This window comes from Pinus tabuliformis, chromosome 6 (genome assembly GCF_031772625.1).
Source record: "Pinus tabuliformis cultivar Carrire ecotype Pingquan chromosome 6, CPIR1, whole genome shotgun sequence".
NCBI lineage: Eukaryota > Viridiplantae > Streptophyta > Pinopsida > Pinales > Pinaceae > Pinus > Pinus tabuliformis.
Window position 1 is genome coordinate 397,177,517 of NC_142292.1, and position 15,660 is coordinate 397,193,176.

Consider the following 15,660-nt stretch of genomic DNA (forward strand, 5'->3'; position numbering starts at 1 on the left):
GCCATGATATCTTGGATGAGCAGAAAACAGAAGTCTGTAGCGCTTAGCATGACTGAAGCCAAGTACATTGTTGCTAGCATAGCTAGCTGCAAGATAGCATGGCTGAGGAAGCTCTTTGGAGAGTTATTTGAGCATGTCCTAGATACGATAGTAATATATTGTGACAATAAGAGTGGAATTCGACTTGCAAAAAATCTCATGTTCCATGACAAGTCCAAGCACATTGAGATGAAATATCATTATATATGGGATATGGTGTAGAGAGGAATAGTAAGACTCCATCATATAGCGACTGATGACCACATCGTCGACATTCTTACCAAGCCTTTGCCGAAATGGAAGTTCTTGGTTTTCAAAGAGCAGCTTGGACTGACAGATGTGAACCATCCTAGAGAGGGTGGTCATGGATGATGAGACTTGGTTTTGCAAGATCCTTGTCATGTGTTGACAAGAGGATCCCCCAAGTAGAGATGAGACTTGGTTCTATGAGATCCTTGTCAAGTGGGTTATCCCCCCAAGAAAAGATGTGACTTTGTTGTGAGAGGTCCTTGACAAGTGGGTTATCCCCCCAAACAGAGATGTGACTTGGTTGTGTGAGATCCTTGTCAAGTGGCTTATCCCCCCAAGAAGAGATGAGACTTGGTTGTGTGAGATCCTTGTCATGTGTTGACAAGTGGATCCCCCAAGCAGAGATGAGACTTGGTTGTGCAAGATCCTTGACAAGTGGGTTACCCCACCCCCCAAGTGGAGATGTGACTTGGTTGTGCAAGATCCTTGACAAGTGAGTTATCCCCCCAAGCAGAGATGAGACTTGGTTGTGTGATATTTTTTTCAAGTGGGTTATCCCCCCAAGCAGAGATGAGACTTGATTGTGTGAGATCCTTGTCACATGTGTGCAAGTGACAATCCCCACAAGTGAATATAGGATGATGGATGAATCTCCCCTATGATAATACTTCTTCATTAGAGTGAGACATCATTGTTCCAAATGATACAGAGCAGAGATGAATAGAGATGAGCAGAGAAAGCAAAAATCTTTTGTTGCAAAAAGAAATTCCTCCCTAGCTGAGAGGGAGTGTTGAAAATTTAGCAACTCAGGGATAAATTTCTAAAAATAGGAATTCTATAGGAAGTCTAAAAATGGAATTTCTAAAAATAGAAAGTCTCAAGTATAACTTTCCAAAATAGTAAATTACCTTGCATCAATTGGTAATCAAGTATTGCTTATGGAAAATCCCTTTTGATCATCAATCAATCCTAATAGTTCAATTTTGACTTAATCATCAATATTATTATTATTATTATTATTATTATTATTATTAAAAAGAAATTCAAGTCACTCAATCATGGCTCTCAGCCAGCGAAACAGGAATCGTCGACTTTGGCGATTAATCGCGAGTTAAAATCTGCTCGACAGCGAAATGATCCGACTGGAAACTCTGCGAGTCAACTCGCATTGACCGAATTTGACTCGTGGTCAACGCGAGTTTGACTCGCGAGTCTGGCGATTTAGCCGATTCAACGTTTTTTTGGCGAGTCCCGTCAGTTTTTTTATCAGGTTTCAGTTTATACTTTATGGCAGTAAGGCGTTAGAAGTTTATCACTATCGAATCATCGATTGGCTGAGTCCGCAGAGCTGCATTCGACGCCGCCAGATCGCTGAGTACCTGCCGGATTGCTGAGAAACTGCGTGAGGCTTGAACCGCCTTCAGCCTTGAGGACCGATCACTGGTAACTGAACCTGCGTCACGCGTGAGCCCGAGCCGGATTACTGAAGTCTGAAGTAACACTCTCTGTTCAGGACCTCCGAGGTTGTCACATTTTTTATGAATTCCATTTTCTGGTTCACTGGTTCAGTAAGTCGTGTGAAAGCAAAGTTTTTTATTAGCCTTTACTCGCTGAGGATTCTTCTGAAATTTAAGTGTAGTGTATGGTAAAATAAAATTAAGCTAGATGCTATGGAGCATTGTCCTGTATCAGTCATCGTTTCCCGAGAAATGTGGTGTCTTGTGCAGTGGGACATGTATGGCTTGTGAGTCGTGACTACTCAGTCCAATACTATATAGGTTATATGGCAAGGTTGGGTGTGCTGGTACCAATGGTTTATGAAACACAAATATGGCTTCCTTTATAAGTTTATAACTTTATTGTTAGACATAGGTTATTTTTGTGGGCTTATCCCTGGGAATCGGGATTGCTTGTTCTCAGCAGACAGCTAGGTACATTTTCATCCAAATATGTTTTTCTGAATCACCAAGTTCCTTCTCATGCACGTATATCATGGAATCGTGAGCATTCCATGGTGCAAAGCCACAAGGGTTCAAGGCTCTTTAAGCACAAGATAGACAAATGTCGAGCATGTGCCAATTGCATTTTCTGTTGTCACCCATTATTGCTATTAAGTTGATGAACCACATATCAATAGATTTGTTCTAGCCACATATAAGCAGATTCTCCTTATACGGTAAGTGTATGCATGACAAATGGCACAAAAAAATAAGTGTACAGCAAGTCATCTCTTTATCCTTGAAGCAAACTGCCAAGGTTCCAGATATAGCTCATAAGAGTAGGTTTTGACATGTAATTACAACATACAGAGTGTTTTATTAATGTTGATATTCACTCGATTCATATCAAAATCACATGAGTTTGTGCAATCTAGCTGGAGCTGTGTTTTCACTTTTCTGTTGGTGTGCTAACAGGATCATGGAACATAACTTGTTCACCACCATTGAAAAGCAACATTTCTATATGTTTACAAGTTTACAACTTTATTGACATCTGTGATTCTGTCTTCATTTAATTTTTTAAATTTCTAGTATATTTTAAATTTTTGGATCATTTTTAAATTTGATTCTTTGTTGTCTTTCACAGGAGCCACAAATTAAATAGAAGCCAGACTCCAAATTTTAACAGAAGCCACAAATTAAACACAAGTTCAAAGCAACAACAATGCCGAGAGGGCGGGACTTTGCTTGGGCTTATTGTGACAAGATTCCCGGAAAATCCTTGCTCCTTTGTAAATTTTGCAAAAAGGAATGCAGTGGAGGCATTTATAGATTCAAGTTCCACCTTGCAAAAATACCTGGCCATGATATAGGTATTTGCGGCAAGGTTGAGGACAATGTCCAATACCAAGCAGCCTTAGCCCTTGATATGTTAGAGTAGCATAATGCCAAGAAAGCAAAGCAAAACGTTGAAATAGGAAATGTTGGAGTTGATACTTTTTTCTGCCACTAGCCCCATGTCACCTCAGTCTGTTGAATCCTCAATGTCGTTCCCAAGTTTTCCACACATGCCTCCAAGGCCAAGTCAAACTCAAAGCCATGCCAGTCCTTCAACTCCTTCCTTCAACACTGGAGGTGGAAACATAAACACCTTTTTTGCTCCCCGCACAAAACCCGGTTCCCAACCTACCTTGGATGGCACTGGTTGGAAAAAAAATATCTATAGTCAGGCAAGGAAGGCCATTGCTAACTTTTGGTACTATTCTGACATACCTTTCCACTGTGCCAGAAGTCCTTATTGGCAAGCTATGATTGATGCAATTGCTGCTGCAGGTCCAGGGTTCAAAGCCCTACATCAGAGAGCCTTAGGACAGATATGTTGTTAGAGAGTGTTGAAGATGTCATGCTTGTGCTAGCTGAGTTTCGTTCATCATGGGTAGAAACAGGGTGCACCATCATGAGTGATGGATGGATAGATCAGAGGAATAGAACTTTAATAAATTTCCTTGTATCTTGTCGCACAGGCACAATGTTTCTCAAGTCAGTGGATGCTTCAGATAAGGTTAAGACTGCCCAACTTATCTGTGAAATGATGGAGGAATTCGTTCAAGAAGTGGGAGAAGAAAATGTTGTACAAATTGTCACGGATAATGCAGTGAATTATATGGCTGCTGGTAGACTTTTTGAGATGAGGCACCCCACTATTTTTTGGACCTCTTGTGCTGCCCACTGCATAGATTTAATGCTTGAGGACATTGGTAAGCTTCATTGGATACATGAGGTTGTGGAGAAGGCAAAATCCATAACCAAATACCTATACAACCACACTATTGTCTTGAACACTATGAGAATATACACTGAAGGTAAAGAAATTGTTCGACCTGCAGTGACTAGATTTGCAACAAATTTCATATCTTTGCAATCTGTGGTTGAGCAAAAGATAAATCTGAAGAGGATGTTCTTGGGACCTGAGTGGATGGAATCTAAACATTCCAAGACCCCTGAAGGCATCGAAATTGCTGCACTTATGTTTAATTATGGCTTCTAGAAAGATGCCGAAGAGATTATTGCTGTGACGGAGTCCCTTGTTAGAGTTCTTAGGTACTTTTAGTCCTTTAACTTTTTCATTTTTTAAATTTCATTTCAAGCTTCTTTTTATTTACAATGTTTCATATTTCTTTAAATTTGAATGCTTGAACTTTCAGGATGGTTGATGGTGACAAACCCGCTATGGGTTACATTTATGAGGCAATGGATCTCGCAAAGGAGGCCATCAAAAGAAGATATGGGGATGATGAGACAAAGTATATGCCTCTTTGGGACATTATAGATGCACGTTGGGATAGGCAATTGCATTCCCCCTTACATGCTGCTGGGTACTTCTTAAACCCACAATATTTTTATGATAAGAGCAAATTTAATGAGGATGGGGAGGTTGGCAGAGGACTTATGACATGCGTGGAAAGGTGCTTCCCTGATCCAGAACAACAAAGTCGTGTCTTTTCCCAACTACAAGATTATAGGGCACCATCTAAATTGTTTGCCTATACCAGTGCTATAAGACAAAGGTCAAAGATGTTGCCAGGTACCCAGCTTGAAGGCTTCATCAATTCATTAAATTTGTTTAAACTTTATTTTGTATGTTAAATATTTTATTAAATTTTCTTTTCTTTTTAAGTTTTTACTATTTACTAATTTGGTACTTCTAGTCTTCTACTCACAAACCCTTACCACTTGCTAGGTCTTTGGTGGCAAAACTTTGGTAGTGATACGCCAGATTTGAAGAGATTTGCCATTCGAATCTTAAACCAAGCATGCAGTGCTTCAGGTTGTGAACGCAACTGGAGCATGTTTGAGAAAATACATTCTAAGAAGCACAACCGATTGACACAAAAAACGCTTGAATGACCTTGTATTTGTCCATTACAATCTACGACTTCGCAACAAACAAATACAAGGTGAGATTCAAGAGCTTGAATTTGAAGGTTTCATAATCTAGTTCGTACTTTAAAAGTTTAAAGTTCAAACTTCAAAGTGAAATTTTAATTCACATTTCAATGTCTCATGATAATGACAGGTATGGATCATTCACCAATCGACCTTGAAGAGATAGATTTGCAAGCTACAAATGCGGCAGAATGGGTTCAATTAGATGAGCCTCCTCTTTTCAGCGTTCATGACCTGGAGAACTTTGAGAGTCAAGCAAGCGAAGGAGTGGAAGGAATCGCTTCTAGTTCTCACTCTTAAGAGTCTTAGACTCTTAGTTGCTGATTTTTTTCTGATTAGTATGCAGTTTTTAACTTTTTTGTAAACTTTTAGAAGCATATGCTTCTAAGGACTCAAGACTCAGTGCTTTGGATCATGTGTGGACTCATAACATATATGAAATATTTATTTATTCATGATATTTTGGACATCTATTGATATTATGCATTGTTTGGACATACCTTTACCCAATATTAATGAAAAATGGTTTTTTTAATTCAATATATGTGTATATTTTTATTTAATGAATTTGCCGATTTTTTCCCGATTTTTTCCCGATCCGATTAAAACTCTTCGCTCTTTTGCCTCGCCGATTCCGAGTCTGGTAACATTGCTCTCAACAATGTTCTCTTACACTCTCATTATTGGCATGGCATATTCCTCTTACACTCTCATTAATGCTCTTACACTCTCTTACATTCAATAAAAGCTCGTCATAAAATATTCCTCTTATGCTCTCATTAAAGCGTGTCATGAAAGATTCCTCTTACGCACTCTTTGGTATCCTATCTCCAAAGTTCTAATCTATGATCAATTCTCTTATCTCATGAAATATTATCAAAACTGAACCAGTCGAACTGAAAAACCGAAAGTGGACCAGAACCAAACAAAAACGGGTCAACAAAGAAAAAAACATAATATATATATATATAGCAGTCTAGTCATGTTGTTAATGTAGATGATGAGAATTATACACTATAATTGTTAATTTTTGGATCATGAAGGACCAGGGACTTGACTTATCAATGAAATTTTCAGCATATGGAGTCAGACAAGGGGCAGTTCAATAGCTGAAGACCGTGGATGGAGAGAGCAAAGAGAGAAGGATAACTCCTCAAGATAACCCTAGCAACTTTCCAGAATCCAAACCAAGAGACGTAAGGTCAAGGAAGGCATATCTAGTTTCCTTGATGGATACTTGATGACAAATTTTGCATAACCAAAAATAAGAGTTCATACAAAGATATTGCAATTTTTAATATAGTACATGACAGATCTAAATTTCAGCAATTCATACAAAATGAAAGATAAAACCCACAATAAAACATCACTATTTGTCCAAGCATCACTTCGTCAATCCAAAGAAAGTTCCTCTACTTCAAACATATCTTCCACAAGACACTTTGCCTCACTTGAAATATCCAAAGCCAAAATTTACAAGGAAAAACCACAGAAATTTCAGATTGCTATGGGACATGACCGTTCGTGGAAGGGCACCTGCCTAGGGTATATAAGCAGGCCCTCATTCTCATTTGTACTAATCTTATATCAATTCTTTTATACAATATACAATTTACAATTACCATCCTACAATGGATGTCTTTGTCTAAGAAGTATTTTAAATATTTCCTCTGTGTATACAACTTTTGGTCGTTACATTTTCCCTTATTGTGATGAATTCAAGTATATTAATGCCTAATCCTTGGGTAAAATGTGGATTATAGACAATATTTAACCCAAGAAGGTGCTTGAAAAAGAAATTAATCCTAGTCATAATAGTTCTGCAAAATCGTATTCCAGCCAGCATGCTAGTTGCATTTTTTCCTCGTCACATAAAACCAAAATTTGAAATCAAGTTAAAAAACAGAACAGCCCAGGTACATAGCATTTCAGATCTAAAATTAGGGTCTCAATAAGGACAAAGAGTCTCTTTTCAGACCTCTAGTGCTGAAGACAAATGCTAAAACAGCAGCAATATTTCCAGCACAGGAGAGAGGCGAACAAGATACAATAGCAGCCTTACAATATATGATGAACCCTGCATAATTTCTCATATAAGCTCCAAACCTGCACAAGATATTATTGACTACAGCCCGGGATTATAGGAATTTCTGGACAACGAAAACAGGAGTTGCAAATGAAAGGGAGGCCTCTTTTTATGGGCTCTCCTTGCAACTCTAGATAGAATAAAATATCAATTAGAAGTGTCAGAATGCCCTTAGAGGTGGAATGCCCCACCAATTAAGCCTTTATTTGACCTTGGAAGTCTCCCATGCTAGAGGTTCCCTTGAACTATTAGTTTTTCTTATATTGTTTGCCATTCTTGAGGCTTTTTCATGAATGCCTCCTTCAGTTAGGGCTGGTATATTACAAATAGTAATTAAGGACACCTAGAGTTTTCCAAGCAAGTCACGCCTCAAGACATGGCTTCAAGGTTGCTTTTTGAACATAATTTTATGATTAATTGTGCCACGCCTGGCCTAGAATGGTGGGCGGCCTCAACAAATCAAAGGTTTATATCATGAATGTACTCAAGACTTGCCCATAGTGGTGGACGACTCCTTAATAAGAGGGTAATCGTCCTTGGAGAGTGCTTCAAATGCCACATATCCTTATTATATGAAGGATGTTCCATCAAGGTCCCATATAAAGAATGGCAACATGTCCAATCATGCCTCCAAATATGTAGAACATGCATTGTGAGATGCGAAAAGTGTCCATCAAAATAATAATGCCTCCAAATATTCAAATATGCCTTGAGGAATGATAACATGCATTAAAAGTAACCTTAATGAAAGATTATGCATCAATAAGTGTGGAAATTCTCCGTTATCTCCAATACTTTGCGTGATCTAATGGTAACATCCCCAAAATCTCCTCCAAATGATCACTTTCCAAAGGACACATCTAGAAGACTTCCTTGGGTCATCTCCTGTAACCAAGGATGCCAAGAATACATCCAAACACCATAACCTTGTTCTTATTATTTAGCAAATACAAGGGATACATGCCCTACCCTCAAGAATGCCTCCCCAAAGAACACCCTTTTTCAAAATTGGAATAACATCATCCGTGGCCCCTTGAATCTCTAGAACACTCTTTGATTGATCTTGAAACTCTAATATTGCACATGTAAACACTAACCTTCTTTCAAGAGAATTCTCCCCAAAATAGGGAATTCTATCTCACAATAACAAATCTCATGGATGGTCAAAGTCCTCAACAATTTGTTTTCTCCTCTATGACTAAGGCTCCACCTTTTGTTAAAATATTATCTATATAAACCCTTAATAATCTTTATGCTCTCTAAGAATCATAAAAGCCTTCGAAAAATTACAAAGTTTCATGTCAATAATCTCAATTAAGGCAATTATATATCTCGTTGGTCCATATTATTTGATTCTTACCTATAAATCACCAACAAAGTTACTCAATATGCATTCTCAACATCTTTGAAATTCATTCTTCAATTAAACCTTGAAACTATAAGAAAAATCTTTCACTCATGTCCACAAAAAGAATCTCAACCTGTTACCTAGTTTAGTGAATCTCTTGTGAGCCTCTTGAATATGCATTCATTGCTAATGCACCTTGGTCAACCAAGAATCACATTCACTACCCTAGAAAATGACTGCATTTTGGCTGATTTGTTTGATCTGGCTCGGAACAATATCCCTTGATAGTTTTGGCTTTAACATTAAAACCAATCAAATATAGCAGGTTATTTGTGAGGGACCAAGGTGATATTTCAAATCAGGTACAAGTGAAATGATTCAAGCAAATCACAAGCAACTCAGAGCTCAAACAGAGATACTAAAGGAAGCAGCTAAATTCATCTTCCCAAAATGCACTAATGACTACATTATGTGAAAAATCGGTCACCTGTGGGTCGTGACCCGATTTCTATTGCAAGAACTGGAAATAATTCTCCTAATTGTTAATTAAATTTAATAATTTATTTACTGTGAGCTACAGCAAATACTGAATCAATCACACTGCAACCTAGGCGGAATTTCCAGAAACGATTTCTGGGTTTTGGAGATCTCCTGTATTCTAGCCTCTCCACAAAATTTCGTGGCTAGAACACATCCGATGCTACAAAAACTAACACATTAATCAGAATACACATTACCCAGGGTGAGATTGGTCGACAAGTGACAGTTTTTTTGACCCCATAGCACCATGGACAACCAAGGCCACATTAACTACTCCTGAATATGTGCTAATTCCCACGCTTAGTTTATCGGTATCCTGCACAGAGGACTGTTCTTTGTCTGAATTGTCTGATCCTATTATCGTTCTCCTAAAGATATCTTTGATAACCTTAATTGTAACGTTAAGGCCAATCCAATATAGCAGGCTGTTCATGACAGTCAAGGTCATATATTGCATCAGTTACTGGCAAATTGATTTAGCAAATCACAAGTATCTCAAAACTCAACAGAAATGGTTGATAGGTAATTACATTCAACTTCACAAAATGCATTGATGACTAGATTCAACAGGATGAATCCAACACTCGTTGTCAACGGTTGATACAATGGTACTTCTCATTTTGTAATTAAAGATTTAACTACAAGGAGGAGACTAGGAGTCGATTCACCAAATCTTCCTTATGTACATAAACCATTCTTGTAAATTGCAGCCAGGTAGCATAGTTTTTTCCATCTATTTGTACTCAGATGGGATACAGTCTCAAAAGACAGTGAATAAGTGTCTGAGGAACTCATGTGCAGCTCATTGTTAGATGTCAAGTAGAAATGTGTTTTTATTCTAAAATCCATGCTAAATCAGATAAGAATGAGCTCCTTGTTGCTTAAAAATTGGAAAGCTGCAATTTTAAAAGGTATTAACCACCTCAAGGATAAAGATACATATGCAAATTGTAACAACCAATTCACGCATATCCATGGCCGATGTCAGGAATGCAATTTTCAATTTTTTGAATCTTAATCTGAATCCTTACCAACCCTAGAAGTATCGTAAGGTGGCCACAAAAACTGAATGGAAATGGGAACACATAAAAGGTCACTAAGAAAATCAGAAATTGTCAAAGATACATATGCAAATTGTAACAACCAATTCAGGCATATCCATGGCTGATGTCAGGAATGCAATTTTCAATTTTTTGAATCTTAATCTGAATCCTTACCAACCCTAGAAGTATCGTAAGGTGGCCACAAAAACTGAATGGAAATGGGAACACATAAAAGGTCACTAAGAAAATCAGAAATTGTCAAAAATTATTGATCTCTCTTAATAAATTTTATGAAATTTTTAAAGAAACAATTACAACTCATCCAGAATAATGAAGCCCGTTCACATAAAATCATATTCCACAAAAACTGAATGGAAAAGGGAATGCGTAAAAGGTCACTAAGAGAATCAGAAATTGTTAAAACTATTAATCTCTGTTAATACATTTTATGATAAAGAAACAAATATATTTGACTCATCCAGAATAGTGAAGCTCCTATTCAGATAAAATCATATGCATTAAGAAAAACACGACTGACTTCTGAAATGTAGCATGTATATATAAAGGCCACTTACTTCACTGCTCCATATCCAATTGCTTCAGCGGCATTATCTAGTTCTTCCGCTGTCCACTCATCTTCCCTGCCTGTTCAACAGGATGGATATATAAAGTACAAATCCATCAATAGCTTTTGACCATCATATCCCACCCATTATAAAAATCATTACCACAAGCAAATGTCTATATTTTAGAAGCAAACTCATCCAGGACAGAATATTTGCATATAGGTGAAATCTAAATAGCTTTCTCCAACACATCATTTAGCAAGAAGCCAGATACCGAATCATCAAATTGAAAACCAATATTTAGATTTACATAATGACATATCAACAGGGCATCAATACCAACCACGAGCTATCAGTTCCTGCTTGCTCCGGTTCTTGGCCTCATCAAGCAAATCTACAAGGCGAACGACCTCTGAACTACGAGTCCGAAAGCGTTTACCATCTGAACCAAGAACTAGGCCAAATCCAACATGCCTTGCTTTTGGATATGGTAAATCATTGTTGGTAGGCAGCCAACCGGCAAGCTTTGCAGCCTTGGAAAAGAAGATTAATTCACCATATCAATGTTTTATCATTATTGATATAAGTCAACTTGCGAAATATATCATTCTAACTAACATAGTATGACCAGCGTATTTAACCCTACCAATGTTCCTCCAAGGTCTATTGGATAAAAATTATTTAAAAGAACTCCTTTATCCATCACCCTTCCTATTGTTGCTTCTATGCTTTCTTGTTTCTGGATAAACTTAATTCATTGAGTATATTCAAAATGAAGGCAGGAATAAAATTTTCATAAGAAGATTAAAGCAAACATTTTAGTTCTGAATTACTTTATTTCACTTACAGGTCTCAAACCAGTAACCTAAAAAAATGGAAATTTCATTTTAATGTGCATCTTTCATTGCACTAATTACTTCATCAGTGTGAGATTTTGGTGACAAACAATAATAAAAATACAATGGCAAACTACTCAAACTTGTTAGACATCTAAACAACAGTTACATACGCTAAAAAACATCTCAAAATGCAACGATTGACCAACATCTGTCACGTATATGATCCACTGTGCCTTCTCTTCATTAAGCCGGTACCTAACAAAGTAAGAAGAAAAATGGTTAATATTAATTTCAAAAAATGACAGAAATATACAAACTGTAATTAATACAATATACAAGTCAATTTTAATCCACTTTAAATTGATCATGGCAATATAGGGCCAGAATGAGATCTTTGTTTCAATTATTACACTACTATGTTTTATCCCAACGAAAATGATGTACATTCGAAGTTTGAAAACAATCCATTTTACTTTCATCCAAAGCCACTTTATCAATCTGAAAGAAAAACGGAAATAATGACCATATTAACAATGAGCAGGACTGTTAACTGTTAGAAAAGCATATATGGACAACATTAGATAGCTCATATACCAGAGCGGATGCCATCAGGTCAACAAGTGGAGAAAGGTGGAATTAACAGTTTGCATTCTGGGAGTGAAAGGGATAAAATGGAGGAAAGAGGGATGAGCCTCCCTCCCGCTTGACAACTTGATTGTTTCCATTACCAGATCATGTAGCACCCTGTTAGTTAGTTTGATGATGACAGGAAGGTATGTTCAGATGGGACAAACTAGAGGTGATTCAGACAACCTGCCCTTGGTAAACAGCTAGTGTCCCATTGTTGCTGGTAGTGCTGCTCCAATTCTCTGCTTTGGAAAGCTGATGCGCACTCCTAGCCAGTGGATATGAAACCCGATAATTCTAGTGCCGAGGAGAGGGGATCTGTTGCTTATGAAAATGTTAGGACCAGGCTATTGCAATCCCTCCGCCAGTGAGAAGAGTTATGATGGGCAGAAGAAGAAGCCTGGCTTGGGGGTGAGGATTTCTCAGAGCCTGATCCCAGGGAGGGTCGTGACCAACCAATAAAAAGGCCTCACTCTCCTAATTAAGCAAGCCACAAAGATGAAGTCTGACAGATAGAAAGGCAGGCTTGTTATGCTCCCTTCTCTCAGTAAGAAAAAAGAATCTAGTGCAAGGAGTGAGGAGAATTTCATTTCTAAGTTTTCAATCACTGTAGTGGAGAATATAATGGCCAATGGCCATGGAAGGGAGAGCTAGAGCTCAGGTAAGGTCCTTGGCATGGAAGATAACGAGCTTATCCTCAATGTCCCAGTGCAGGATCCAGGTGATACTAAAGGCAGGCAAACTCTGTTTTCTCGGACCTTTTCCCTCTTCTGGACCATAAAGGAATTCATTGCCTTCGGCATTGAGGATGCTGGTCAGACCAGCATGGGAAAGAACATGGGTCAAATCCTGACAGAGGTTAAACAGGACATAAGCAGATATTAAGATGGATATAGAGAAGCATAACATAACCCTGGATCAGATGCTTGGTGTGGTAGGAGATACTTCTGATTAGCCAATTGCTCTGTTAGCTGTTAGGCATACTGGTATATCTTTACTCTGTTGTTTTCTTGAAACTCTTTGCTGATCTCCAAATGGAAATGTGGACCTAAACAGTGGAGAGAATAGATGCCTCCAGTTTTGGTATATGGAATGAGGATGAATCTAGTTTCATGTTTTTTTGGTCTTCTTTACCTTCATCTGTTCCTGAAGGATCTCTGTTTTTGCTATCTTTTGTCATCTACCGAATTTGGAACCTTATGGGAATATCTGTAACCTAGGTCGTAGTTTAGAAGGCACATACCATGTTGAGTTAGATTGGTATATGTAATACTACTGTATTGATAATATTTACCATAATTTAATTATAACTTTATAAATCTGTTATATTTTATTGACATTAGTTTAGAAATGTTATAAAAGGACTCGTATACATGGTGTTTATATTTTAGATATGCTATAATATTATAATTTAATTATAAATATGCTATATTTTATTTATATTAATTTAATTATACTTTTATAGCTGTGCTATATTTTATTTACATTAATTTAAACAAAACTTTTTAAATATGTTATACTTTATTTATATTAGTTTAGAAATGCTATAATTTTATAAAGTAATTTTCTTGTGTATATATATTATAAATTAATTATTCAAAATATAAAAAAAAAAATGTTATTTTATTGTCCATATATATTATAAATTAAAATTATTTAAAATATAAATTTGTTATGTACAAGTTTTAAAATTTGTAGATTATATTTTATATTAAACTTTTATATATTATAAGCTTATTATTTAATTCATATAAAGTAATATGTGTATTAAATTATTATTATTTATCATTTAAATAGTTTTGTAATATATTATAGTTTATAATTTAATTTTTATAAAATAATTAATGCTACTTTAATTATGAAGTATTGTATGTTTTTTCATGAAATTCATCGACACAATACAGCTTGAGTGGGCCTGATGGTTAAGAGTATGTGTTTCCTCCTATGAGGTCACAAGTTCAAAACTAGAGGGAGGTAGAGTATGTATGCCTTCGTAGACTTAACAGTCAAATCGCTGCGCAGAGGTGGGTCCCTTGTCCCACAAACAAGTGGGTCTCATACACCAATTTGGTCTCTGGATTGGCCTTGACCTTAAAATTGGATAATAATAATAATAATAATATAAACTCTATTGTTGTTGGTGGGTAGTGATCACAATAAATTTGGACATTAATATCAAATTTTTTTTTATAAAAATATATTTATATTAATCGTACTTGCCGTGTCCAAACCCTAGCTTTTCAAGAATCAGGCGGATCCGAATCCGAATCCATATCCGTATCTGTATCCTGATAACTTAGAGCTTAGATAAACCCTAGTGTGACACATGTACATCCTTGTATTATAAAGGATTCCTTGTGGGGTTGCCTTATTGATTATTTGTATGGAGACATGTGTTTATTTTATGTAGATTTGGAGGCTAGCACTAGAGTTGCCTTGCCATGTACTTGTGTGACGCAACATGGCTAAGGTTTGCAAAACCTAAGAAAGACAACCTAAGAGAGCTTGTGTGATACACGCTTGATGTTGAAACCAAGGAGGCCATGTTGGCATTGATGCTTGCTTGTTGTGGAGTCTGGACCTTTGGTGACGGCTAGAGTTTTCATGGTTTTCCTAGCTAGGGTTTTGGAAAGCTTGACTTTGTGATAACATTGTGGTATGTACATGTACTTCATCCATATATATATAAGAAGTTGTCAGCATTGTGATAACACTGTTGCATGTCTACTTTATTCTTATAACTTGTTTAAATGCAAACTTGATTTTCAGCTTGCATTGGCCTCTTGATTTAGAAAATTTTCAGGACTAGTTTTTCATACTGAATTTTAACATATCTAAGGGCTGAAAGTGTTAAAATAATAAATCAGATTTACTACTTTAAATCTGCAGTAATTAAAGCAATATCAGCTCGGGTTTGTGCCTGGAAAAGTGTACCCTAATGGCTGAAACTTGTTGCCAAGTGTTAGGTTTATTTTCTCTTAGGCAGCCTAGAATATTGGGTTGAAGTGAGATGAAAAATTGTTTGCTATTTCCTGCTGTAATTAATATATCAGATCAGCCCTAAGGTTGAAGTTCACAATGACTCGATTCAGGAAACCTCTCGCCTGATGCAAAATTTTGGAATTTACAAGAACGCCCTAGAACATAGATATTCTAATAGTTTGTAGTTAGGAAGACCCATAGCCTGTAGGGTTTGATCATGTTGCTGCTGATTGTATCCCACTTGGCACATGTAACACTACAGTATTGATAATATATACCAAAAAAAAACATAGGATAGCACATGACTCTCTATTGTCTTGTGGATTCCAACGCATTTTATGGGTGTTAATTTTCAGCTGCAATTCACTCGTTTACACCAATTCCAATTTACCACAAAATTTGAACATATCAATTCCAATTTATTGCTCAAACGATGGTACTACTGTTCGGGAATA

General features: G+C 36.8%; 1 protein-coding gene across 3 annotated transcripts in view; it reads right to left on the reverse strand.

Moving 5' to 3' along the window:
* Nucleotides 1-15,660, reverse strand: part of LOC149258976 (arginine--tRNA ligase, cytoplasmic-like) — a 284,232-nt gene that overhangs the window by 126,290 nt on the left and 142,282 nt on the right. For all 3 annotated transcript variants that reach the window (XM_089417091.1, XM_089417083.1, XM_089417097.1), the window contains exons 11-13: nt 11,767-11,851; nt 11,101-11,290; nt 10,767-10,836 (exon numbers count right to left, since the gene is read on the reverse strand). In XM_089417091.1, the coding sequence (XP_089273217.1) occupies nt 10,767-10,836; nt 11,101-11,290; nt 11,767-11,851 (345 nt within the window). The remainder of the gene's footprint in view (nt 1-10,766; nt 10,837-11,100; nt 11,291-11,766; nt 11,852-15,660) is intronic.